Consider the following 27,022-nt stretch of genomic DNA (forward strand, 5'->3'; position numbering starts at 1 on the left):
AGCTCCTCTCCCTAAATCATGGGGAAACCGAAGCCTCCCTCAGCTAGCCTGACTGAAAGCTTCCTGGGATGTGCCACAAACAGAGCAACTCCCAGTGCCTCAGGCTGCATGCCCTGATCCTGTTCTCACCCCATTTCCTAACAGGTGACCACTTTGGTTAGTTCGCATGTATCTTTCTATATCCTTCTAGTATTATTTTTTTAATTGAGACAGAGTCTCGCTGCGTTGCCCAGGCTGCAGTGCAGTGGTACGATCTCGGCTCACTGCAACCTCCGTCTCTCAGGTTCAAGCGATTCTCCTGCCTCAGCTCCCGCAGTAGCTGGCACATGCCACCATGCCCGATAATTTTCGTATTTTTAGTAGAAACAGGGTTTCTCCATGTTGGCCAGGCTGGTCTCGAACTCCTGACCTCAGGTGATCCGCCCACCTCGGCCTCCCAAAGTGCTGAGATTACAGGCGCGGGCCACAGCGCCAGGCCCTTCTAGTATTTCTTTATGGTAATCAACATCTATTGAGCACTTTCTTCCAAGGAATGTGCCGATATATGTAATGTTCTTTTCCATCAGTTATCTCATTTAACCCTCACAACAACCCTATAGGATTAAGTACTGTTGTCACACCCCATTTTACAGAAGCAGAAACTGAAGCCCAGAGGGGTGAAGGAACTTGCCCAAGCTCAGTTAGTAAGTTAAGGCGTCTCTCTCCAAAGCGAGTCTTAACACGGGAGCAGACACAAGACCGCGGGGGCTCTTCAAGCGTTCTGGGCTGAGTTTGGGCGCCTGTGTTTTATTGCAGGTACTACCTGACTTGGATCGGTGGCTTCCCTTCTCGGTGTAATAGACAAATCGGACTCCGTCCCTTCCTAAAGCCCGGTGTGGAGGAACCCAGCACTAATGATTGCCCCACCCTCTCTGCTCTCTCCCCAGGACCGCCGGGAGAGCCTGCCCACCTCCCCTCCCTGGACGCCCGGCGCGTCCCGGCCTCCCAGCAGCCTAGACGGCTGGGTAAGCCCGGGGCCGTGGGAGCCAAGCCGCGGGAGCAGCATGAGCAGCCCCCCGCCGCTGCCGCCACCGCCGCCCATGTCTCCCTCGTGGAGCGAGCGCTCAGTGTCCCCGCTGCGACCGGAGACCGAGGCGCGGCCCCCCAGCCGCCAGCTGCAGGCGCTTCTGGCGCGAAACATCATCAACGCGGCCCGGCGCAAGAGCGCCTCCCCGCGGTCGGCGGGCGCCGAGAACCTGCGGCCCTTCTCCCCGCCAAGGGCACCGCCGCCGCCGCCCCCGCGCATGCGCTCGCCACAGCCCGCTCGCCCCGGCTCGGCTGCTATGCTGGGGGCAGCCTTCGCGCCCATCCCGCGGAGCCCGCTTCCCGCCGGGCCGTCGTCCTGCACCAGTCCCCGGAGCCCGCTGCCCGCGCCTCCCAGGCCCTTCCTCTACCGCCGCTCGCCCACGGACTCCGACGTGTCCCTCGACTCCGAGGACTCCGGGGCTAAGTCTCCCGGCATCCTCGGCTACAATATCTGTCCCCGCGGGTGGAACGGCAGCCTTCGGCTGAAGCGTGGCAGCCTCCCCGCCGAGGCCTCCTGCACCACCTAGAGCCCCACCCCCGGCCCCACCCCGGGAGGACAGAGCCAGAAGAAGGCTCATCAGACCTGGGGTACCCAAAGGGTCTGGCCTCTTTGGGCAGCCCCAGAGCTGAGGGGTCAGCAGAGGAGAGCTCTGGGCTTGGGGATGGGTTAGGGACGCAAGCTTGAGTTCTAGCCCTTGCTGTCATTCAGCTGTTGTGTGACCCTGGGTAAGACTCTTCCTTGTTTGACCCTCAGCTTTCCCATCTGTTTAATGGTGGCTTTGGCCAAGACAATCCACAAACGTCAAAATTCCCCTTCCCATCAATACACACACACACACTCTCTCTCTCTCACACACACACACACACACACACATACACGTTAGTGCCTTGGATGAAGCAGGGCAGTGTGTATATGGACCCCTGGACTTGCTGCCTTCGGGGTTCCATACTCCTCCTTCCCCTCCTGGCTCTGCTCTCTGGAGTCTGGCAAGTGCAGTGTGTTGGGAAGATCCTAGGCCTATGTCCCATGTCCAGGCACTGGCCTGACCATCCGGCTCCCTGGCACCAAGTCCTAGGCAGGAGCAGCTGTTTTCCATCCCTTCCCAGACAAGCACTATTTTTATCACAATGACCTTTAGAGAGGTCTCCCAGACCAGCTCAAGGTGTCCCACTATACCCTCTGGAGAGAAGAGGCAGGAAAATTCTCCCTGGGTCCCAGTCATGCTACTTTCTCCACCCTGGTTCAGACTGTCCAGGACATCTTACCTGCAGCCACAAGAGAACTATAAGGCAATGATTTCCCTTAGGCCCAGGACTTGGGCCTCCAGCTCATCTGTTCCTTCTGGGCCCATTCATGGCAGGTTCTGGGCTCAAAGCTGAACTGGGGAGAGAAGAGGTACAGAGCTACCATGTGACTTTACCTGATTGCCCTCAGTTTGGGGTTGCTTATTGGGAAAGAGAGAGACAAAGAGTTACTTGTTACGGGAAATATGAAAAGCATGGCCAGGATGCATAGAGGAGATTCTAGCAGGGGACAGGATTGGCTCAGATGACCCCTGAGGTCTCTTCCAGTCTTGAAATGCATTCCATGGTATTAGGAAGTGGGGGGTGGGTGCTGGTGGTGGGCTAGTTGGGCTTGAATTTAGGGGCCGATGAGCTTGGGTACATGAGCAGGCTGCTAGGTTAGGGTCTGCCTGTATTTCTGGCCCCCTTGGAAATGTCCCCTTCTTCAGTGTCAGACCTCAGTCCCAGTGTCCGTATCGTGCCCAGAAAAGTAGACATTATCCTGCCGCATCCCTTCCCCAGTGCACTCTGACCTAGCTGGTGCCTGGTGTCCAGTGACCTGAGGGAGCCTGGCTGTAGGCCCTCACTGATTCCCTAAACCTTGGTGGCTCTGATTCCAGTCCCCAGGTGGGACTCAGGGAGGAATATGGCTGAGTTCTGTAGTTTCCAGAGTTGGCTGGTAGAGCCTTCTAGAGGTTCAGAATATTAGCTTCAGGATCAGCTGAGGGGATGGAATTGGCTGAGGATCAAATGTATGTAGGTGAAAGGATAGCAGTATGTTGCTAAAGGTGATGGAGAGTATGGGTTTAGGACTTACTCACCCGTCAGGGTGGTGGTAGATCTAGAACCCCCAAGTGAGGCTGGAGACAGTTAAAGTCAGTATGAAAGATAGGGTTGGGACGGGGTGCTTTGGAATGAAAGTGTGACCTTAGAGTGCTCCTTGGACCTCAGGAATGAGGACACAGGTCCTGCTGGTGTGAAGATGAGAAGGGGCTCTTACTCAGTTAATGATGAGTGACTATATTTACCAAAGCCCCCACCTGCTGCTGGGTCCCTTGTAGTGCAGGAGATTGGGGCTAAGGGCCCCTCCCAGAGAAGGGACACCATCAGGCCTCTGGCTGAGGCAGTTGCATAGAGGATCCACTTCTACCTGCATTTCCCAAAGGACTAGCAGGAGGCAGCCTTGAGAAACCCGCAGTTCCCAAGCCAGCCCCTGGCTGTTCTCTCATTGTCACTGCCTTCTCCCCAACCTCTCCTCTAACCCACTAGAGCTTGCCTGTGCCCTGCCTCTTGCCTCTTGTAGAATTCAGCTCTGGCCCTCAATAAATGCTTCCTGCATTCTTCTGCCTCCTGTGTCATTTTCAGCTGTGTCTGATGCCCTTCCCTTCTCCCCAAGCATGGAGCAGTCCATGGGACTCTGGGTGGCTGGGAATATTTGAGATACATGGGATGGGAGCTTGGGAAGAAGCAGCCATGGGGAGAGATGGGAACAACGGACAACTTGAGGCCATAGAAGTTCCTGGGTTGAAGTCCTGGTCCTGTCATGGATGAGCAAGGTGACCCTGGGTGAGCCCACTCCTTCTCCAGGCCTCAGTTTCCCCATCCATATAAAGGGGAGAGTTGGTCTAGGTAATGTCTCAGGCGGTACTGTCCAGGCTCTGAACACAGAGCACTATCACCAGAGTGGGCAGGGCCAAGCTGGGTCAGGGCTCTGTGCTCTGGGGCTGTTTCCTCATGGCAGGTGGGGGTGCCAGGGCAGGAAAGGAGCCACTGTAAGAGGTCCCATCTGAGCCAGGAAGCCCCAGTTAAGCAAGGACTCGGGCCATGAGGCATCCTCTCCTGACAGGAGCGTCCTTTGGCCAGAGAAGGGGATTGTGGTCCTGTTCCCAGGTGAGGCTAAGCTTGCCCTAGGAACACATCTCACTCTTCCTCTCTAGAAGCTCAGGCCCACCGAGGGCTGGGAAGCTAAGGTCAGGGCGGTGGACAGCAGAACCCAGGCTTCTGATTTGAGAGGGTGTCAGAAATACACCCCAGGATAGTCTGCCAGCATACAGACACAGGTGCTCCCCACCCTGTGCCCAGCCCATCCTTGCTAGACCCACCATTCCCCAGGAGTGGTGTGTGCCTTGGACCCAATCTTTATCTTCGGCTGGGGCCCCACCGCAGCACGGTGTCCCACTGCCTACTGGTGATCTCACCCCAGTCCCCTGACACCTCAAACAAAGTTCATCCAAAACTGACCTCAGTGTCTACCCCTACCCCACCTGCTCCTCCTCTTCCAGTCACCCAAGCATGAAACAGGGGAGTGGGACTCCCTTTCCTCACCTCCCACATCCAATTCCTCACCAAGACCTGAGAGTTCTTCAAATACCCTTCAACTCCCTCTCCTCTCCATCCCCTTGTCACTGCTCTGATCCAGCCACCCCTGGTGACAGATCCTCGTGCCTCCAGTCTGGCGCCCTCCAACCCATTTCCCACATGGCAGCAAAGATACCTTTGGAAAATGCGAATCTGATCACTCCATTTCACCACTTTGATCTCATCAGCAACCCTTTATAAACACAGTTTCCTTTTGAAAGCCTGCTGGGATCTGGCCCCTGCCCCCACTGTCTGGGCTAATCTCTCAGCACTGCCCTCAGCAATGGCTCTACTTGCCAACCCCCTACCATCTTTATAAGTGACATGTCCACTACCTGCCATGCCCCTTCTCTGCCCAGTGAACTCCCACTCATCCTTCAAGGCCCAACTCCAGTGTGTCCTCCTCTGGGAAGCCTTCTCACCCCCTACCCCAGACTGAGCTGGTAACTCCCTCCCCTGGGCTCTCTTAGAGCCTTCCCCAAAGCTTGTTTACCCATCTGAATCTGACCTGGCTGAGCTCCTTGAAGACAGAGCCCTGCCTTATTTATTTTCAGTCCTTAGAGAGAGGCTCAGGGAATGTGAGAAGGTAGAGGGAGGGAGGGAGGAAGGGAGAAAAGAAGGCAGGCAGGAAGGAGACAGAAGAAGAAAGGCAGGAGAGAAAAAAGGAAGGAAGAAAAGGATAAGTCAAGCAAAGATATTGAGGAGCAATTCATTCATCCATCCATCTATCTATCCATCCATTCATTCACCTGGCAAATATCTACTGAGTTCCTGTCAGGCACCATTCTTGGCACTAAGGATTTAACAGTTAACAAGCGGAAGCTACCAGCAGCTGACCCTCAACATTTCCAGGTGACTTTGGTGCATGCATATGTGAGCGTGTGTGTACACGTGGGTGCAAGCCCTCTGTCGGCAAAGGCCTGTTGCCAGGGCACCTGTCTTCCCTAGGGTCTGGTGCTTTTAGCATCTGGCTCCAGCTCCTATTGCAGCCCGAAATAAGGCTGTGACCCATGGCAAGGCAGGAATGATTCTCATCAGCTGAAGCCAGAGCTGGCTGCAGGGGACACCCTGCTCGCTGCCTACTGACTGCTGACCGCTGACTGCCTACAGGGACACCACGCAACTCTCAGCTTCCCGACAGAGGTGTTAATCTTGGGGGTCTAAGATTCCCTCCTGTCCACTGTGGTCCCACTCTCTCAGGTACCAGCATCCTAGGGGAGCTTGGGGAACTCGGGGGAGTGGGCAGAGAAAATGATCCAATCCCCAGAGCTCCTTCTCCAGGAGAGGAAGGGCCCTGCAGTAGGTCTAGGGAGTTTGGAACCCCATGAAAGCCTAGATTCTGGTTTGGGAAGAGAGGAACTCTAAGCTCTAGGTTACCCTGCATTAAATGGGGAGGGTGTGGCTAGGATTAAAGGTGGGGAATAGGTAATGGCTCTGCTCAGGACTTTGGGATTTTTACGCAGTAGAGGGAAGCAGCTTCTCTGTCTGTAAAATGAGAGACCCTTCCCAGCGTCTGTGAATTTCTGTAAAGGGAGTGTTTATCAAGAAACAGATCTGTGGACTGTGGAATCCTAAACGGTCATGATCGAGGCATTCTCAGTCATCCCATGACCCTCATCCCCAAATGCATGTAGACACACTCATGTTTACCTACAGTTTTAGGGGGATTGTGAACACCCTAAAGCCCATCCATGTATCTCCGTGATTTAGCCTAGCCCCCTAATGTTACAGAAGGGGGAACTGAGGTGCAGAGCTGCAGAGCTACTTGTTTGCAGTTACAGAGAAAGTCAGGGACACCCACTAGACTCCAGTTGCACAATGAGTGCCCACAGACCGAGGGCCCCTTGTGGGTGTTGGGGATACAGATGAAGGCAGATTGTTTTCTAAAGGAAGGAGTATAGAAAAATCCGGAGGCAAAGGAGAAGGGTACCAGGCTGGGTGGTCAGTCAAGGAGCTCAAGGGCTCTGCCTCTTCTCCAGAGAGCAAGTTAAGGGCTTTGGACCTCATTTTATTTGCAGATCTCTTCCAAGATTCCTTGAAAGTGCCATGAGATACAAATCACGGGATGGAACAGGAGGGAGAGAAGGGAAGAGGGAGAAAAGAACACCACAGAAGTTAGCCCAGTAATGGGGAGATGGGGAAGATGGGGGATGGTTCTCTCTGCTTGGTTGGACCAGCCTGTGCCCTCAAGCCTCAGGGCCAAGTGCCAGGGATGAGAGGGGCACACCAGCCTCACAGACCCCATTGCAGCCCCAGCCTAGCCCATGCTTCCTCTCCCCTAACTTAAACCTCCAACCTCTTTCAGTCGTGGAATAGGACTCTCCTGGGTCAACAGATGACAGTAGTCTGAGACCTTTGCCTGCCCCACCCGGATGCCCCTGGCACCTACTCTCCCTCTGATCAGGATGCCTGAGCTGGGAAAAGCCCCTAGAAACCACCCTTGAAGAGACAGTGCTTCCCTAGCAACACGAAAATAGATCTGTGCAAACTTGAGCACCTCCCTCTCATTCCCTGGGCCCCAGTCTCCTCTGCACAGAGACCCTGAAGGCTCTTCCAGCTCAGATATCCCTTGCTTGTGATTTTGGGCTGGTCTAAAGCTGTTCAGGACCGGGGCAGGGTGAACCAGGGACTGGAAGGAGGTCTGGGGAGAAATGGAGGCAGGCTGGCCCATTTATGGGGGTCTCTCCTCCACAGGATGATCCCCAAGGAGCAGAAGGGGCCAGTGATGGCTGCCATGGGGAACTTCACTGAACCAGGTAAGGTGATTCTAGCCTCATGCCTTCCTCAGACTCCATCTTTTCCTCGCTCCCAGGCTGCACTCACCCTGGCCTGCTGGCCCCAGGCCTGGGCAGACAGGTGTGAGCTCCAGGCCAGCCCTGAGGGAGTGCCCGTGGAATCTGCCGCCTCCACTGGGAAGCTTCCTGAGGCACCCGGAGGGGTCTTGCCCATCTCTCCACAGACCCAGGAGCTGAGGCTGAGTGTCCCAGGCTGGGCGTTGGCTCTAAAATGACCCTGGCCCTGGCTTTATCTAAGGCCTCACCTCAGCCCCAAATTAAGCTCTGAAGGCTCCGGTCCCAGTTCCAGCTCTACCTGTGGCTGCAAGCTCTGCACATACTTGCCCTTGCCTATTGCTCCTTGGGGTTCACCGAGGCCTCTGGATGGCCCAGGATGGCTGGGCCCCATGGCTAAGACAGGGGAATGGAGAGAATGGAGCAGGGTGGGAAGAGCAGGCCGCCCATTTGGATACAAAACTTTTTACTTAAAAGCTGATTTATCCAATGAGTAAATCATTTTTATCATTTCATTTAAAAAGTTTAAATTCATTTTTATCAATTTTATAAGACCTCTTCAGGAACTCTTGATATAATTTTGGAATCTGTGTATTTGGTCTACTTTACAGGATTTCAGGTATTTTAAAAATTAATTTAGGGGCTGGACACAGAGGCTGATGCCTGTAATCCCAGCACTTTGGGAGGCTGAGGTGGAAGGATTGCTTGAGCCCAGGAGTTTGAGACCAGCCTGGGCAACATGGTGAGACTCTATCCCACAAAAAAAAAAAAAAAATTAGCCAGGCATGGTGGCACATGCCTGTGGTCCCAGCTGCTTAGGAGGCTGACACAGAAGGATCGTTTGAGCCTAGGAGTTGGAGGCTATAATGAGCTATGGTTGTGCCACTGCACTCCAGCCTGGGTGACAGAGTGAGACTCTGTCTCTTAAAAAAAAAAAAAAATCAACTAAGTCAGAGCTCTCCAGCTTTATTGTGAATCATAATGATTTGATGTTGGTTAGGCATACAGATGCCCAGCATCTACTCCTGAGGATTCTGACTCAGGGGACCTGAGGTAGGACCTGTGCATTTGCCTTCAGCGTGCTAAGGAGTCAATCAATTTCGTGACTTTATATGTGGCATCCTTTTAACCTATTTTGTGTGTTCTTGCTTCCTCTTGTTGATGTCCAGTTTCTTCTCCCACCCTGATTTTGTAGCTAAAATATGCACATTCTATGCGTATTGACGCTCTAAATAGAAGGGTCAGGCAATGCATTCTCTTTTCTCTTGGGGAGTTAATTACAGACCCCCAAATATGGAGACACATCATTGATGCAAGATTTGAAATATATAACTTGTTGATTATTGCTAAGGTACTGACTAAAGACAATTTTGAAACAAAAGAAAAGTAGGAAGAAAAAATAAATCTTATAATCTCACCACCTAAAGACAGCCACTGTAAAGTAAAAATTATAAAAATGTTTACCATCATTGCATGTTTACTATGTGGCAGACACTTTGCTAAGAGAAAAGTATCCTTTATGCTTTGTGTCATTTCATCCCCACCACAACTCTGTAAGTTAGATATTATCCTCATTTTGGGAATGAGAATATTGAGGCTCGGAAGAGCAGGTGGTCACATCTGGTAGGTGGTAAAGCTGCAATTTGACTCCAGGTCTCTTTGTCTCCAGAGGATAATACATCACTTTTTTTTTTTTTTTTTTTTTTTTTTTTTTTTTTGAGATGGAGTCTTGCTCTGTCGCCCAGGCTGGAGTGCAGTGGCTGGATCTCACCTCACTGCAGGCTCTGCCTCCCGGGTTCACACCATTCTCCTGCCTCAGCCTCCCAAGTAGCTGGGACTACAGGCGTCTGCCAGCTCGCCCGGCTAATTTTTTGTTATTTTTAGTAGAGATGGGGTTTCACTGCGTTAGCCAGGATGGTCCCGATCTCCTGACCTTGTGATCCACCCGTCTCGGCCTCCCAAAGTGCTGGGATTACAGGCTTGAGCCACCGTGCCCGGCCGATAATACATCACTTTTTAAAAAAATATCCATTTGCCATTGACTTGGCATACATTAGAAAAATTTGTTTAATTCACACAAAACAGACATGAACAGCTTTGAAAGTGAAAGTTCATCATAATGGAACCATCTGGAGATAACCACTGTTAACATATTTATGTAAATTCTTCTTCTGTTCATATATGAATGTCTTTATATAAACATACATACACATGGGCTAAATACTATATGCTATGTTCTTTGGCTTTTTTTTTTTTCATTTAGCAGCATTCCATCCTAGTATGATTTATCTCAAGCCTTCCTTCCCCGTGCTTACCATCATTCCGCTGTTTGCACACGCCACGTGTATTTAAACATCCCCTGATGGTGGTCATGAGGGTTGTCTGGGGTGAGATCCTTCAGGGCAGAACCAGAGGAGGCTTGTGCAAGTGACCTATTGAGAGAGTGCTCTCGGGAGAGAAGAAGGAATGCAGCCTAGGGTGGGGTATTGCTGAGCGAGAGTGTGGGCTCAGCGGCTCTCCAGGTTCAGTGTGAGCCTGTGGGGAGCTCTCGAGCATGAATTCCTCCGCAAAATTCATCCCACCTGAGGCAAAGGCGCTGCGGCAGCATCCATTCCACTGGCAGTTCTTTGTAGAAGGTGGCAGTTTGAACTATTAGCTGTTGGCCGGGCGCGGTGGCTCAAGCCTGTAATCCCAGCACTTTGGGAGGCCGAGACGGGCGAATCACGAGGTCGGGAGATCGAGACCATCCTGGCTAACACAGTGAAACCCCCGTCTCTACAAAAAAAAAATACAAAAAACTAGCCGGGCGAGGTGGCGGGCGCCTGTAGTCCCAGCTACTCGGGAGGCTGAGGCAGGAGAATGGCATAAACCCGGGAGGCGGAGCTTGCAGTGAGGTGAGATCCAGCCACTGCACTCCAGCCTGGGCAACAGAGCAAGACTCCGTCTCAAAAAAAAAAAAAAAAAAAAAAGAACTATTAGCTGCTAATAAGGGGCATCTGGGCAGCATCCACCAGAAGACTGAGTCCCAGTTTTCACAATTTTAAACCCCACTGCAATAAACGTTCTTCTACATATATCTTTGGACATATTTATTCAACTTTTCCCCTGAGAATAAATTCCTAGAAATAGAATTACTCAGTCAAATAGGTTTTATCTTTTTTTATTTTTTAATAGAGACAAGGTCTTGCTATATTGCCCAGGCTGGTCTCGAACTCCTGGGCCCAAGCAATCCACCCACCTTGGCCTCTGCAAGTGCTGGGATTATAGTTGTGAGCCAACTATAGCTGCTCTCTTTTTTTTTTTTTTTTTAATTGAGTTCGGCTGGGGGAGGTGGCTCACACCTGTAATCCCAGCACTTTGGGAGATGGAGGCAAGCAGATCACCTGAGGCTGGGAGCTTGAGACCAGACCAACGTGGAGAAACCCTATCTCTATTAAAAATACAAAATTAGCCAGGTGTGATGGCACATGCCTGTAATCCCAGCTACTCAGGAGGCTGAGACAGGAGAATCACTTGAACCTGGGGGGCGGGGGTTGCAGTGAGCCGAGATCGCGCCATTGCACGCCAACCTGGGCAACAAGAATGAAACTCCATCTAAAAAAAAAAAAAAGAACAATATTGAGCTTAGCTCATCTGTACAGTGTTTGAGAATATGATGCTGAGGGTGCTTTATTATGTATTTAGGTATAACTATTCTTTCGTAATTTTAAGTAGGCAGTACACTTTCTCAATAAAAACAGTGACAACAAAACAGTGTAAACAATTTCTAACCCTCCTCCTTTATATGTCCCATGGTCACTGCTATGGTGACATGTCTCCTTGTAGATGTTTGCTATGGCGACATGTCTCCTTGGCATGTATCCTTGCAGATTTTTCAATGCATGCAAAAACACATACTTATTTTTTAATATATAAATGGGGGCCGGGCGTGGTGGCTCACACCTGTAATCCCAACACTTTGGGAGGCCGAGGCGGGCAGATCACTTGAGGTCAGGAATTTGGGACCAGCCTAGCCAACATGGTGAAACCCCATCTCTACTAAAAATACAAAAATTAGCGAGGCATGGTGGCTCATACCCATAGTCCCAGTTACTTGGGAGTTTGAGGCAGGAGAATCACCAGAACCCAGGAGGCAGAGGTTGCAGTGAGCCGAGATTGCACCACTGCACTCCAGCCTGGGCAACAGAGCAAGATTCTGTCTCAAAAAAAAAAAAAATATATATATATATATAAAATATATATATACACACACACACATATAATATTTATATAATATATAATACAAATGGGATCTTCAAATACCTATTCTTCTGATTCTTACTTTCCCTGCAATTGGAGGGGAATTAATTTAATTTATACTGGATTTCTTTTTTTATTTTTTTTTTGAGACAGAGTCTTGCTCTGTCACCCAGACTGGAGCACAGTGACATGATCTCAGCTCATTGCAAACTTCACCTCCAGCTTCAAGCGATTCTTGTGCCTCAGCCTCCCAAGTAGCTGAATTACAGGCACACGCCACCATGCCCAGCTAATTTCTGTATTTTTCGTAGAGATGGGGTTTTCCCATGTTGGCCAGGTTGGTCTCGAACTCCTGACCTCAAGTGATCCACCCGCCTGGCCCTCCCAAAGTGCTGGGATTACAGGTGTGAGCCACCACGCCCAGCCTATAAGTGGGTTTCTTTCTGTTCTTAGCATATAGAAAGTGCCCTTTATGTCTGTGTTGAAAGAATGAAAAAAAAATCAGTGTCCTTTTTAGACAGCTATTCAGGATTCCATTGACTGGCATGAATCACAGCACCCGAGTGACCCCCAGTGCTGCCCGGTAGCCATGTCCATCTCCCTAGTTCATTCACTCTCCCATGCTACTCTCTTAATGACTTTGGCACCACTTCTCCTCAAACCTTCAGTACCTCCTTGCACAACTTCATTATCAGCTAAAGACCTTGTTTCTTATTCCACTAAGAAAAATAGAGTAACCAGAAGAGAACATCTGCAAGCATCCTCTGCCACATCTCTCTACTTGCTTGCATCTGCGCCCATGTTTGTGGTTTTCCTTTCTGATATGGTGGATGAACTTTCCTCACACCTGCCTGGTGCCAACTCCTCTGGCTGGGCTCTGGAAACGCAGCACTCCTGTCACTCCTGCTCAAGGACATTCCTGCAGCAATTCTCCCCTCTCTCTACTGCATTGTTCAAAAGTTCCCATCAGTTAACGCACATGCTGTTATTCTCCATCTTTACAAACAAACAAACAAACCCCTCTTGATCCCATAGCTGTCTGTACCCAGGATCCTTTAAAGCCCAACTCTTCCAAGCAGTTGCCTATATTTTTCTTACCAATCCTCTTTTTCTCTCTTTTTGACATTTTATTAGTCAATTTCCAAATACACATACAAGTACGGAGTAAGTACATGGTCCCTCCTTCATTCCTAAATTTCAAAGCTAATGCCAAAAAGCATGTCATTTCACCCCGCAAATACTTCAGAATGCATCAAAATAATAAAAGGATGTTTCCTTACATGCCACAAAGATATTAGCACACTGAACAAAATCAGCACTAATGATTTAATACCATTTAATAAGCGGTCTGTATTCAACCTTCTTCAGTTTCCTGGTTTGTTTTCATCAGCATCCAAACAAGGGCCACAGTTTTTATTTGGTTGCTATGGCTTCTAAATCTCCTTTAATCTGAAGCAAGCCCTCTGCCCCTTTTATCCATGCCACTCACTTGTGTGAAAAACCAGGCCAGTTGTCCTGTAGAATGTCCTGCATCCTGGATTTGGCTTATCGTTTCCTCATGGTGTGGTTAAACTTGTTCCTCTGTCCATTTTCTCTTGAACCCTCTCCAGTTAGGCTTTCACACCCAAACACTCCACAGAAACTGCTTTGGTGAAAATTACCAATGACCTTGTGTTACTAAATATAATAGTCGATTTTCAGCTCTCATCTTCCTTGACACATCAGCAGCATTTGGCTCTGTTAGTCTCTCTATCATACCTGAAATGCTTTCATCATTTATTTCCAAGATGCCATCCTCTTTAGTTTCGTCCTATGTTGTGGGCTGCTCCTGCCCAGGCTCCTGGCTTAGTTCATCCTCACCGCCTCACTGTAAATGTTGGAGGCCCCAGGCTCCGTCTCTGGTCCTCTTTACCTATTCTCATTTCTTTGTGATCTCATCCAGCCTCCCAGCTTAAAGTACCATTTATGGAGCTGGAATATGAACATATGTGTATCCGATTTTAGAGATGGACCAGGCAGGCCATGCTGCCCACGCAGGGCTCTCACCTGCCAAGGTCCTCACCATTCTCTCCCCTCTGTCCTGCAAAAGGCTTCCTTTGTTGGCCAAATGTGAAAGTTTGCATTTGGCTAGTGGGAAAAGCACAAACTGCTAAGAACAGTCATCACCCTGAAAATCCTCTAAATAGCTATAAAGAGTAGTTCCAACTATGAGAAAAGAAATAAATGTAATGTTCTTCATTGAAAAACAACAACAAATACCAGTAAATACCAGTAAAAGCTCATGATGCTCAAAATTTCACCTTCAGGTCAGTTTTCTCCAGATTCACGCGTCTGTCTCCCTCCTCAGCACCACCACTTAGATGCCTACAAGTCTCCTCAAATTTAAGATGCCCAGTTTTGGAGATAATTAGCAGAGTTTGGATATGGACTAGATATTAGGTAAAACAAAAATTTGTTCACTTGGAAAGCTGGAGATCTTTAAGTGATAAAAACTAGTTACAGGCTGGGCGCGGTGGCTCACGCCTGTAATCCCAGCACTTAGGGAGGCTGAGGTGGGCGGATCACGAGGTCAGGAGTTCGAGACCAGCCTGGTCAACATGGTGAAACCCCATCTCTACTAAAAATACAAAAGTTAGCCAGGAGTGGTGGTGTGTGCCTGTAATCCAGCTACTTCAGGAGGCTAAGGCAGGAGAACTGCTTGAACCCAGGAGGCAGAGGTTGCAGTGAGTCGAGATTGTGCCATTGCACTCTAGCCTGGGCAACAGAGCGAGACTCCATCTCAAAAAACAAAACAAAACAAAGTTACAAAACATGTATGCTATGATTTTGTTTTGGTTAAAACCTCGTACGAATATAGTGATTGAAAAAGATATGAAAGGACATACACTAAGGTGTTAATAGTGGCAGTCTCTGGGTGATAGATAATGGTATTTTTCTCTTTTTTGTCTGATATCTGTATTTTCCAACGTTCCTCAGGGCCCATATAGTCTTGTTGTTGTTGTTGTTGTTGTTGTTGATGGAGAATCACTCTGTTACGCAGGCTGGAGTGCAGCAATGCAATCTCAGCTCACTGCAACCTCCATCTCCTGGGTTCAAGTGATTCTCCTGCCTCAGCCTCTGGAGTGGCTGGGATTACAGGCACGTGCCACCCATGCCCAGCTAATTTTTCTACTTTTAGTGGAGGTGGGGTTTCGCCATGTTGGCCAGGCTGGTCTTGAATCCTTGACCTCAGGTGATGCACCTGCCTCAGCTTCCCAAAGTGCTGGGATTATAGGCATGAGCCACCGTGCCCGGCCCATATATGCTTTTTTATAATAATAAAAGGTTATTTTAAAGTTAAAAGAACACATGTCTAAAACTGAACTCCTGATCTCTCCCAGAACTTTCTCCTCCCTTTGCCTTCCCCATCTCAATGAGCTGCTGCTCTATCCTTCTAGTGGCTCAGGCCAGAAGCCTTGCGGTCATTCTCAACCCCTCTCTCGATTATTGACCATACCCATGGCTTACCTTTAAAACACAGCTAGAATCTGACCATTTCTCACTACCTCCACCATTATGGGCAAAGACCTGTGCAGGGAATTCATGCAATAAATACAAATGGCCAAAGAACTTCTGAAACAGTGCTAAACTTCACTAAGCAACAAACACATGCAAATTAAACTCTAAGGTGCCATTTTTGCCCATCAGGTGGGCAAAGATTCCAAAGAATCATGACACCTGGTGTCAGCAAGCTTGGGGAGAAACGGGCATTCTTACACACAGCATGCCATGCTGAGGAGGTGCCTTGAGAGGTGGGGTCTGGAGTGTATAGGGGATGGGGTGGTGAGAGCCCGCTCTGGCCTTTCCTGGCAGTCCCTACGCTGGACCTGGGCAAGAAGTTGAGCGTGCCCCAGGACCTGATGATGGAGGAGCTGTCACTACGCAACAACAGAGGGTCCCTCCTCTTCCAGAAGAGGCAGCGCCGTGTGCAGAAGTTCACTTTCGAGTTAGCAGCCAGCCAGCGGGCGGTGAGTAAGCCACCATTGTGCTCATGGGGAAACTGAGGACGACAGAGAGCCAGTGGTTAGCCTAAAGCCAAACGGTAAGCCAGGCTGAAGACTGTGATGTCCCCATCGGATGAAGCTCCTGCCTTTCTGTGTGATCCTTGAAAAGTGTTATCTTTTTAGGCATCTCACCCTGGCTACAGAACAAAGTGAACAAAGTAAATTGGGGGGTTGAGGATAAGCCGTTGAGTGAAGGTAGTCTGCCTCCTACAAAAAAAAAAAAAAAAGAAAAAAAAAATGCGAAGACAGGCATGCATTCCAGGCTAAATTTGCAGCAGGCAGGATCTAGTTTAGACTTGGGCCTGATCTAAGATGGAAAATGTAGAATGCCTTTTTTTCTTCTTCCCACTGGAGGAAGGAAAGGCCATGGAATAACCTGCTGGTGGAGAAGAAAGGCAAGAAGGGTTCTTCCCTTGGCTTCAGAAAGGCAGCAGGCAGTTCCAGGTACTTCTAAGGAAGCCAGGGCTATTCCATCCACCCTCCACTTAATTTCTGGGCCAGACAGGAGGCAACTGAGAGGGAGTGATGTGGCAGAAAAATAAAGATGACAAAACACCCGCCCTTGCTATGTGCCTAAGTCAGTGCTAGCTAAGCACTTTGCAGGTGTCTCATTTAATGCTCATAGATTCTTCTGAGGAAGAGACCTTCATCACCATCATCCTCCTTCTATAGAGAAGGACATTGAGGCTCAGGGAAATTAAGTATCTTGCCCAGACTCAGCATTACAATAGCAATTAACATATATCGAGTATTTCTCGGTCCCAGGCACTGGGTTTAGCGCTGTAAACTAGTAACTCATCCCTGTTCCCCGATGATGGGCGTTAGGATTCTTGCCTTTCCCTTTTTTTTTTTTTTTTTTTTTTGGTGGAGGGAAAACCCTGGTCCCCTGCCCCGCTGAGCCTCTCCGCGGTTTATTCTACCCCCTCGCTCCCAGATGCTGGCCGGAAGCGCCAAGAGGAAGGTGACTGGAACAGCGGAGTCGGGGACGGTGAGCGTGGAGGGGAGCTCCCTGGAAGGGAAGCTGGGGGAAGGGGAAGGCGGCTGGGGGTGGGAGGTCGTCGGTGGCCTCTGAGAGCCCGCCCCTGTGCCCAGGTTGCCAATGCCAATGGCCCCGAGGGGCAGAACTACCGCTCGGAGCTCCACATCTTCCGGGCCTCACCCGGGGCCTCACTCGGGGGTCCCGAGGGCGCCCACTCTGCAGCCGCCCCAGCTGGGTGCGTCCCCAGCCCCAGCGCCTTGGCGCCAGGTGAGTGGCCTCCTCGGGTCCCTGGACCAGGGCTTGGGGGCCTGAAGCATGGGTGTGCTTCCCATGGGGCAGGAAGAGCACCCAGAAAGCTAGTCCGCCCCCTTCCCCAACACACACGCCGCCGCGCCCCAGGTCAGACAGCGAGTCAGCCAAGGCCAAGACTGCAACCCGCGCTGCGAACTCGTGGCTTCCTCACTGCAGTCCTCCGTGTTTCCTGGGACGGGAAGGGGTCTCCTGTGCTGGAGCAACTGTGACATCCTGTTCCCCCACTCCTCTCCCCTAACTCGGATCTTCCCTCCTCCAACCGCCTCCGCGGAATGGGGATGGAGCGAGGTGGGGGTGGGGGCTGAAGGTGGAAGAACCGAGGCGCCCCCTTCCCCTCCGCCCCTAGGCTATGCGGAGCCGCTGAAGGGCGTCCCGCCAGAGAAGTTCAACCACACCGCCATCCCCAAGGGCTACCGCTGCCCCTGGCAGGAGTTCGTCAGCTACCGGGACTACCAGAGCGATGGCCGAAGTCACACCCCCAGCCCCAACGACTACCGAAATTTCAACAAGTAAGGCGGGGCGGGCAGCCCGGGGACAGACCGGGAGGGGCGGGAAGCCAGTCAGAGCCACAGCGGGAGCCTGCGTTTCCTGAGCACTTTCTGCAGGCCAGGCTCTGTCCCCAGCGCTTTCTACTCTTTGACTGAGCTCTGGCTGGAACAGCGCCTCCGCACCTAGTAGGTGCTCAGTAAACGTGGGAGAAATGAAGAGTGAAGGTGCCGCACATCTTGGATCCTCTCCGGGACATGGTGGGCGGGCGCTATGAGTTTTCCTGTTCTGCAGATGAAGAGGCTGCGGCTCAGGAATATGAACAACCCGGCCAAAGTCACAAAACAGGGAAGCACCGGCAGGGCTGGGGTTCTGGTCTGGGTTTGTCTGACTCCAGAGACCAGTGCCTTATTCCCCATGGCTGCTGTGTGCTACCTCTTTGATGAACATCTAGGTTTGTGTCTTTCTCTGAGGAGTCCCCAGATTTCAGCAGTTTGAGGCCAGCTCAGCTTTTCCTTTCACCAATGGCCTAGAAGAGGCCAACAAGGTAGCTCTGAGGATGCCGCGAAGTGGAGAGAGGCAGTGAAACATTGGACGCCAGAGTGAGGGCCACACAGCAGTGGCCTGTATTGGTTTAGAGCATGGGGCCTCCACGTGGACTTAAATGCAGACCCCAGGCCTGCTCGTGTGACCTTGGGCGAGTGACTTAACCTCTCTGAGCCTCCATTGCCCCACCTGTAAAATGAGGGGTTTATAGTACCTACTTCATAAGGTTGCTGTGGGGATGACATGAGAAGCCATAGGTAAAGTTTCTGGCAAGTAAGAAACTTTCAACAAACAATAACTATTATTGTTGTTGTTGTTATTATTATTATTTGAGACGGAGTCTCGCACTGTTGGCTGGGCTGGAGTGCAATGGCACAATCGGCTCACTGCAACCTCCTCCTTCTGGGTTCAAGGGATTCTCCTGCCTCAGCCTCGTGAGTAGCTGGGATTACAGGCACCCACCACCACACCCGGCTTTTTTTTTTTGAGATAGAGTCTCGCTCTGTCGCCCAGGCTGGAGTGCAGTGGCGTGATCTCCGCTCACTGTAAGCTCCGCCTCCCAGGTTCACGCCATTCTCCTGCCTCAGCCTCCTAAGTAGCTGGGACTACAGGTGCCCACCACCTCACCTGGCTAAATTTTTTGTATTTTTAATAGAGACAGGGTTTCACTGTGTTAGCCAGGATGGTCTCAATCTCCTGACCTCGTGATCCTCCCACCTCAGCCTCCCAAAGTGCTGGGATTACAGGTGTGAGCCACTGTGCCCAGCCAATTTTTTGTATTTTTAGTAGAGACAGGGGTTTCACTATGTTGGCCAGGCTGGTCTGAAACTCCTGAACTTGTGATTCACCCGCCTCAGCCTCCCAAAGTGCTGGGATTACAGGCATGAGCCACTGCCCCCGGCCTATTATGATTATTATTTACAGCTGAGATGAGGTTTGGACAGGGGAGAGCTTAAAAGGGATACATTTACCATTCTGCACTGGAGGCCTGAAAACAAACCATAGGAATCAAGACAGAAGTTTGGCACTGGAGGAAGGCCTTGGGCTGAGGGGTGCATGTTAACTGCATTGGCTTCCTCGGTCGGGTGCTATTTCTGAATATGCTCCTCTGGTCTGGACTGCATTTAGTGAGGAAAAGGGGAGTCCACAGAGAGGACGCCACGGTCCTGCTCCTCTGGCATTTGCTCAGACCACACGTGGAGACTGTGTCTGTCTAAGACAGACGGGTGGGCGCCGGAGCCTAGCTAGGCCTGGAAAATCAGAACTTAGGAGGAAAGGCTGAAGGAACTGGTGGTGATCCGCCTTGAGAAGAGACAGCTCCGGAGGGATGTGACTGCCCTCAAATATCTGAATAGGCAGAGAGGGTCCTGATGGGAAGAATTGGGCCTAGCAGGCGCTGTGTGAGTCACAAGCCATTAACAGACATTCTGGAGTTCCCCGCCAGGCAGGACTGCCCTATCTCCTCCTGGGCCCTCAGACCCTGCCTGCCCAGCCATTTGAAACCTACAGCAGACATTCAGTCCTGGCAGGCGGCTTCCAGGCTGGGCCACTCAGGTTGCATCTCCCACTGATCTCATGCCTCAAGTATGACAGCAAGGCACATTCCCACCAGCAGAAAGAGGGTCTTAGGGAGCCCTGCACCCAGACCTCTTCTGAGGGAGAAAGGGCAACTGAGGCATAGAGAAGAGAAACAGCAGTTTGGGGGGCCAAGATGTGCTCAGCTTCCAGGGCCCTGGGCTCCCGGTCAAGGGCCTGACTGTGGGCCTTGCATGGCTTGGACACCACCCAGCCTGTTCCTGTGAGGCCTGGCTGTTGCCACCAAAACTGGGGTGGTCCAGGCAGAAATGCTTTCCTGGCTGGGACCCAGGCCCTGGCCCGAGGTTTGTCTTTCCACCCCAGAGGCAAGCACTATCCTCTTCCCACTGGTCCCAGGCTGCTGGAAAAACAACACAAGCAATGATTTTTATTTTTCTTAAAATTAACAAACAGTATTAAGGCCAGGTGTGGTGGCTCATGCCTGTAATCCCACTTTGGGAGGCCAAGGCAGGCAGATCACTTGAGGTCAGAAGTTCAAGACCAGCCTGGCCAACATGGTGAAACCTCGTTTCTACTAAAAATACAAAAATTAGCTGGGCTTGTTGGCGCACACTGATAATCCTAGCTACTCAGGAGGCTGACGTGGGAGAATCGCTTGAACCTGGGAGGCGGAGGTTGCAGTGTGCCGAGATCATTCTACTACACTCTAGCCTGAGTGACAGAGCAAGACCCTGTCTCAAAACAAAACAAAACAAAACAAAACAGTATTATTAAAATCACATACATAGGTTCTCTTTTAAAAAATGTTAGGCAAATAAATGTAGAGCCCCTTTGCTCACCATCTTTCAATCCCAGTTGCCTTCCCAAAGGTAACATGGTTGTCAGGCTGGCCTGTATGGGCTCAGAACATTTTGTGTGGGCAACTGCATGCCTGTAGGGGGAATGATGTTTGTGTGTGTGTGTGTGTGTGTGTGTGTGTGTTTTAATACTTTGCGTTTCATTCTGTTAACTTGCTTTTTTTATTCAACATTATGCTTTCAAAATCTACCATACTAGTACGTAGAGCTCTAGTTCCTTTTAAGCTGCTGTATAGTTTTCTTTTTCTTTTTCTTTTGGCGGGGTGGGGCAGAGTTTCACTTTTGTGGCCCAGGCTGGAGTGCAATGGCACAATGTCAGCTCACTGCAACCTCTGCCTCTCAGGTTCAAGCAATTCTCCTGCCTCAGCCTCCAAAGTAGCTGGGATTACAGTCATCCACCATCATGCCCAGCTAATTTTTGTGTTTTTACTAGAGATGGGGTTTCACCATGTGGGCCAGCCTGGTCTTGAACTCCTGACCTCAGGTGATCGGCCCGCCTTGACGTCCCAAACTGTTGGGATTACAGGCAGTTTTCTATCGTGTGAACATGCTCTATCTGTCTTGCCCATTTCTCTGCTAGTGGACATATGGGTGGTTTCTGATTTGTCACTAATGTGCTGCTGAGGTCTGCATCCCAGTGCCTACGCGCCTGTGCTTCCCTAAGCCATATGCTCGGAGGTGGAGGTGCGGGGTGACATAGCTCACACATTTCAGGTTACAAAGGTCCTGCCACATTGTCTTCTGCGGTAGCAGCACTGGCTTACCCTCTAACCAGCAGCACGCTGTGAAACTTTTCCCCCGCCACCTCACCAACTTTGCCCCGTTATCAAATGATTTCATTGTGCCAGTGTCCTGGAGGAGAAATGTCATGTGTGTTGTAATCTGCATTTTCCCCCTGATTTTCAGTGCTCTTTCTAATGTTCTCTTCTCTCTCTAGTTTTGGGCCTTTTGTCCTAAGGGAAGCTTACTGAAGGGGAGTCTAGAGTCTTGCTTAGGACAAGTCAATTCTGACTCTGTCAGCTTCATTTCTATTGCTAAGCAACGAGCCACCCACGTAGGCGCAGACTTCGAAATGGGCAAAGTTGAAAAAACCTCTTAAGAGGTACAGAATCGCTGGGCGCGGTGGCTTATGCCTGTAATCCCAGCACTTTGGGAGGCTGAGGTGGGCGGATCACGAGGTCAGGAGTTCGAGACTAGCCTGGCCAACATGGTGAAACCCCATCTCTACTAAAAATATAAAAATTAGCCGGGTGTGGTGGCACAAACCTGTAATCCCAGCTACTCAGGAGGCTGAGGCAGGAGAATTGCTTGAACCTGGGAGGCAGAGGTTGCAGTGAGCCAAGATCACCCTACTGCACTCCAACCTGGGTGACAAAAAAAAAAAAAAAAGATGTACAGAATGTACAAAAAAGATGTCTTGCTTATAGAAGGGAAAACTGAGACTCAGAGAGCAGCAGGGAGGGGCTCATACATGTGACCCACATGTCAGTATACTGCTGTCCCTGTTCCACACAGCCCACCTCTCCTGCTGCTCTCTTTCTCCAGGACCCCGGTGCCATTTGGAGGACCCCTCGTCGGGGGCACTTTTCCCAGGCCAGGCACCCCCTTCATCCCGGAGCCCCTCAGTGGCTTGGAACTCCTCCGCCTCAGACCCAGCTTCAACAGAGTGGCCCAGGGCTGGGTCCGTAACCTCCCAGAGTCCGAGGAGCTGTAGCCCAAGCCTGCATCTTCAGTTCCCCAGTCTTGGGGGCCTGGTAACATCCGGAACCGAGACTTGCGGACAGCACTTCACAGTTTAAGAAGGGCCTTCACACACAAAACCTGATCGCAAATGGCCTCAGAGGTCACAAAGTTCAGTAGTCCCAAAACATGGGTGTGCTTCAAAATTACCTGGGGATGTTGTTCTGAATACAGATGACTGGACTGTCCCAGACTTGCAGCATCAGAGTCTCCTAAGTCGAGGAATCTGTATTACTAATAGCAACCAGGGCCGGGTGTGGTGGCTCATGCCTGTAATCCCAGCACTTTGGGAGGCCAAGGTGGGAGGATCACCTGAGGTCAGGAGTTTGAGACCAGCCTAGCCAAAATAGTGGAACCCCGTCTTTACTAAAAATACAAAAATTAGCCAGACATGGTGGTGCATGCCTGTAATCCCAGCTACTCAGGAGGCTGAAACAGGAGAATCACTTGAACTGGGAGGCAGAGGTTACAGTGAGCCGAGATTGCGCCACTGCACCCCAGCCTGGACAACAGAGTGAGACTCCTTCTAAAATAAATAAATAAATTAAATAGCAACCAGTACTCCAGGTGATTCCAGCATAAATTTTCCATGGTTTGTGTCATTAGGAGTCCACATCCACACCTCTGCTCTTCCCTGTTCCTGCAGTGTACACTCCCCCGGTGACAGGGTGCTGCTCACTGGCACCCCATCTTCCTGTGAATAACTCAAATACTTAGAAAATGTTCCTTTACTGAGAGGCAGTTGGTCTTCATCTATTCATGCTCTAAACACTTCCTAAGCACTGACTGTGTGCTAGACACTGTGCCAGGCCTGGGCCTCGAGGAGGAAAAGACAGTAGGGAAGACAGATTTATAGAGCGTGAAATCATCATAATTTTCCCTAAAGCATGCTTATTGACAATTGAGGAACAGTGTGTCGTGGGGCAGAGGAAGGAGTCCCTCACCCTAGGTGTGGGATGGGATTCCAGAAGCTTCCTGGAGGATTTGAGTGGGACCTTGGAGGAGGTGTGAGAGTCCATGAAGAGAAGGGGGTGTGAGGGGGAGGGTATTCCTGGAAAGTAGACCAGCATGTGCAAAAATGTGGAACTGAGCACGGGTGCAGGGTGTTCTGCAGAAGGGAGAAGGCTGTGCTAGAGGAGCCGGTGAGGGCCAGCGTGGGGTGGACCTCACTAAGGAAATGCGGAAGGTTTTAGTGATGGGTCTTGCTGGGTGCTGTGTGGGGCGTATATTGGAGAAGGGTAATGCCGTAAGCCAGGAAGCCTGTAAGGGATGAGGCCATGGGAATGGAGAGAAGGGGCCGCCTGCTGGGCACCTTGCAGGACAAGTGCAAAGTGGGGTGCTTATTAAGATTCCTTCTTTCCACTGTCCATTTTGAGCAGGCTGTTTAAGGTGGTGGTGGTGATGATGATGATGATGATGGCAGCTTTATATTGAGTGCCTCAGTGCTTGGGCTGGTGGTAGGTTCTCTACATATCTTATTTCTAATTCTCACAACAACCCTGAGAGAAAGATATTGTTGTCCCCATTTTACAGATGTGGATATTTAGGCTCAAAAGGAGGAAGTGACTTGTCCAGGGGCAGAGACCAAATGGGAATCTGATTCCAGTGGATGTGTTTTCTCTACACTGGGTGGTCAATGCCCACTCGCTCTGAAATCATCTGATTGTGGTGCCCTGCCTTGGAGTTTAGAAGTTGAGTGCAGGCTTGGGAGTCAGACTGGCTGGACTGGGTTCTAACTCTGCCACTGCTAGCCGGGTGAACTTGAGCAAGTCATTTCACATCCCCGAGCCTCTATTTCTCCATCAGTAAGATGAGGACAAGTATAAAATCTCCTTTATGGGTTTGTTGTGAACACAGTGCAGGACACATTTATAATAAGAGCTCAGTCAATGGTAGGTTTCATGCAACTGCTGCTCTAGGCTGGAAAAGTTGTCTGTGCACTAGATGCAGCATGAGAAGCTGGCTGCTAAGATGTCACTGGGGGTCAGTAAAGCTGAAGGCTGAAGGAAAGCCTCTCATTGCTGTAGAGCTCTCCCTGCCTCTCTCTCTGGGAGCGATGTGGAAGATCAGGAGTCCAGCCCATTCCCAGGGTGCATGGGATAATGATTGCATTTTCCTTTTGCTCTGGAGTTTCACTCCCCTTCTGGGTCCCAAGGGCCCAATGGCCTGACTTTTAGAATTGCTTGCAATTGGTGTTTTCTCTTGAATTTGGGGGCTGCCATTGAAAGCCAGGTTTCCATGTGCTGAAGAGCAGCCATTCAAGAGTCTGAAAAGTAGACAAAAGGACTCCGATTGCCTTGGGTTGGTTCTGCTGTGCTCTGGAAGGTAACTGTAGCCACTGGGTACGAAAAGGAGCCTGGTGGGGAGACCACTGCACCCAAAACAAATTCTTTCTTCTTCTGAGAGTGTGACTTTTTCTGGTGTTGTAAAAAAGAAAAAAAAAAAAGAATGCTCATGGTAAAAATAAAATAATAATGATAAGGAGTAAAATGTGAAAGTGTCTGCCCACATAGCCCTCCCATGCACATATGTACACCTTCCTACCTTCCTGTCTCTGCTATTCCTACAGACCAGAGGTAACCACTGATGACAATTTGGTCCTTCTAGAATTGTGGAATTATTTGAATGGATAAATATGTGCATGTGTATATAGATGCACACACACATAGGCATGTCTTTGTTTTAATGGAATCATACTATATGGATTGTTCTGTATCATGCTGCTTTATTTAAGAAGTAAAATTTGGATCCTGAAAAAGCAAATCACTCACCTTTCATGTAATTTGAGATTACATGAAATAAATTATAAGAAATTCTTCACATAGGCTGGGCGTAGTGGCTCACACCTGTAATCCCAGCAGTCTGAGAGGCCGAGGTGGGCAGATCACTTGAGGTCAGGAGTTCGAGACCATCCTGGCCAACATGGTGAAACCCCATCTCTACTAAAAATACAAAAATTAGCCAGGCATGGTGGTATGTGACTGTAATCCCAGCTACTTGGGAGGCTAAGGCATGAGAATCACTTGAACCCAGGAGGCAGAGGTTGCAGTAAGCTGAGATTGTACCACTGCACTCAGCCTGAGCGACAGAGCAGGACTCCATCTCAAAAAAAAAAAAAAGAAAACGAAATCTTTCATATAAAATTCTATATTTTTGCCTGTTTTTGTTCTTTCCATAAATTAAATCATACAGTGATATGGAAATGAAAAGGACTAAGAATAGCCAAAACGCAGAGAAACGTGGCATTAGACATAGCAACAATGAACTATAGTTTCATGCAACGATGTGAATGCATCTCAGAAACATAATGGTAAGCAAAGGAAGGCAAATGTTTCCTGATGGAAGAAAAGATTTAATATAAAAGTCAGAATAGTGGTAACTTTGGGAGTGGGGAGGCGTTTGTGAATGTGAAGGGCCCCATCAAATGCTTCTAGGGTAGCTGGAAAAATTCTGTTTCTAGACCTGGGTGATTGTTACATCGATGTTCACTTTACAATATTTAAGTTAGTTGTACACCTGTGTGTTTCACACTTTTCTGCACATGTACATATTTTATCAAAATAATCCCTCCTTTTAAAATCGGAATGAACAGGTTAATAGGACATGAGACATACCTGAAGAGAGGATTAGTGAGCTAAAAGTGCCCATAATGCATCTCAGAGAGTTAAAGAGATGGAAAATATGAGAGAGAAGTTAAAAGATATGGAGAATAAAATGACAATGCCCAACACTACTAATGTCAACACTTTCCGGCAATAATGGAAAAATGTCTTCAAGGAGTGAGAGCACAATACATTGATTTTCAGACAAACAAATATTAAGAGAGTTTTCTACTGACCCCTGAAAAAATGACAAACAACATACTTCAGGAAGGACCCAGAAAGAAATTATAGAATCTAAGCAGTACTAGTGAGCAGAGAAATGGTAAGCATGTGACTAAGTCCTAAAACACGATCAATCCACTAGATGACAGCAAGGATGAAAAAGAAATACAAGCACATAAAATAAAGTGGTATAATTACTTTCAAACATATCAGTTATCACAGTAACTAATATTTACATTTAGACAGGACTCACCAGTTTAAAGATAAAGACTTGTGGATTGGGCCGGGTGTGGTGGCTCATGCCTGTAATCCCAGCACTTTGGGAGGCCGAGGTGGGCAGATCACGAGGTCAGGAGATTGAGACATCCTGGCTAACACGGTGAAACCCCCGTCTCTACTAAAAATACAAAAAATTAGCCGGGCATGGTGGCGGGCACCTGTAGTCCCAGCTACTCGGGAGGCTGAGGCAGGAGAACAGCATGAATCCGGGAGGCGGAGCCTGCAGTAAGCTGAGATCCAGCCACTTCACTCCAGCCTGGGCAAAAGAGCAAGACTCTGTCTAAAAAAAAAAAGACTTGTGGATTGGACGAAAATAATTTCAGTTCTGTGCTGTTCATAAGCAGTGCCCCTAAAATATGTGGCACAGAAATAAAATTAAGAAATTGTCTGACACGGTGGCTCATGCCTGTAATCCCAGAGGCGGGAGGATCCCTTGAGGTCAGAAGTTTGAGGTTGCAGTGAGCTATGATCATGCCATTGCACTCCAGACTGAGCAAAAGAGACCCTGTCTCAAAAAAAGAAAGAAAAAGAGAAAGAGAGAAAGAAATACTATCCAAAAGAAATGTGTTTTAGACGGGCGTGGTGGCTCACGCCTGTAATCCCAGCACTTTGTGAGCCCGAGGCGGGCGGATCATGAGGTCAGGAGATCGAGACCATCCTGGCTAACACGGTGAAACCCCGTCTC

The 27,022-nt window shown here is 49.7% G+C and overlaps 2 protein-coding genes and 1 long non-coding RNA gene across 8 annotated transcripts in view; 2 read left to right on the forward strand and 1 right to left on the reverse strand.

Moving 5' to 3' along the window:
* Positions 1-3,689, forward strand: part of SYNPO (synaptopodin) — a 75,211-nt gene extending 71,522 nt beyond the window's left edge. For all 5 annotated transcript variants that reach the window (XM_005558277.5, XM_045394409.3, XM_073994602.1 and 2 more), the window contains one exon: positions 927-3,689. In XM_005558277.5, the coding sequence (XP_005558334.3) occupies positions 927-1,592 (666 nt within the window). In that variant the 3' untranslated portion in view covers positions 1,593-3,689. The remainder of the gene's footprint in view (positions 1-926) is intronic.
* Positions 3,690-5,295: 1,606 nt separating this feature from the next.
* On the forward strand, positions 5,296-24,724 carry MYOZ3 (myozenin 3). Of its 2 annotated transcripts, none has more exons than XM_065545936.2 (7): positions 5,296-5,559; positions 7,402-7,463; positions 15,588-15,742; positions 16,713-16,766; positions 16,871-17,024; positions 17,416-17,578; positions 22,040-24,724. In XM_065545936.2, exons 2-7 carry the CDS (start codon positions 7,403-7,405, stop codon positions 22,206-22,208), a joined length of 756 nt encoding a protein of 251 aa, XP_065402008.1. In that variant the 5' UTR covers positions 5,296-5,559; position 7,402; the 3' UTR covers positions 22,209-24,724. The 2 variants fall into 2 exon arrangements, with proteins under 2 accessions (XP_065402008.1, XP_065402007.1); XM_065545935.2 differs by lacking the exon at positions 5,296-5,559 and adding an exon at positions 5,792-5,907.
* On the reverse strand, positions 23,275-26,930 carry LOC141407086 (uncharacterized). Its single transcript, XR_012414292.1, has 2 exons — positions 26,312-26,930; positions 23,275-24,651 (listed from the first exon to the last, which is right to left on the reverse strand). It is a non-coding gene; the product is annotated as an uncharacterized lncRNA (long non-coding RNA).
* Positions 26,931-27,022: the final 92 nt, after the last annotated feature.

This window comes from Macaca fascicularis, chromosome 6 (assembly GCF_037993035.2).
Source record: "Macaca fascicularis isolate 582-1 chromosome 6, T2T-MFA8v1.1".
In the NCBI taxonomy this organism is placed as follows: Eukaryota; Metazoa; Chordata; class Mammalia; order Primates; family Cercopithecidae; genus Macaca; species Macaca fascicularis.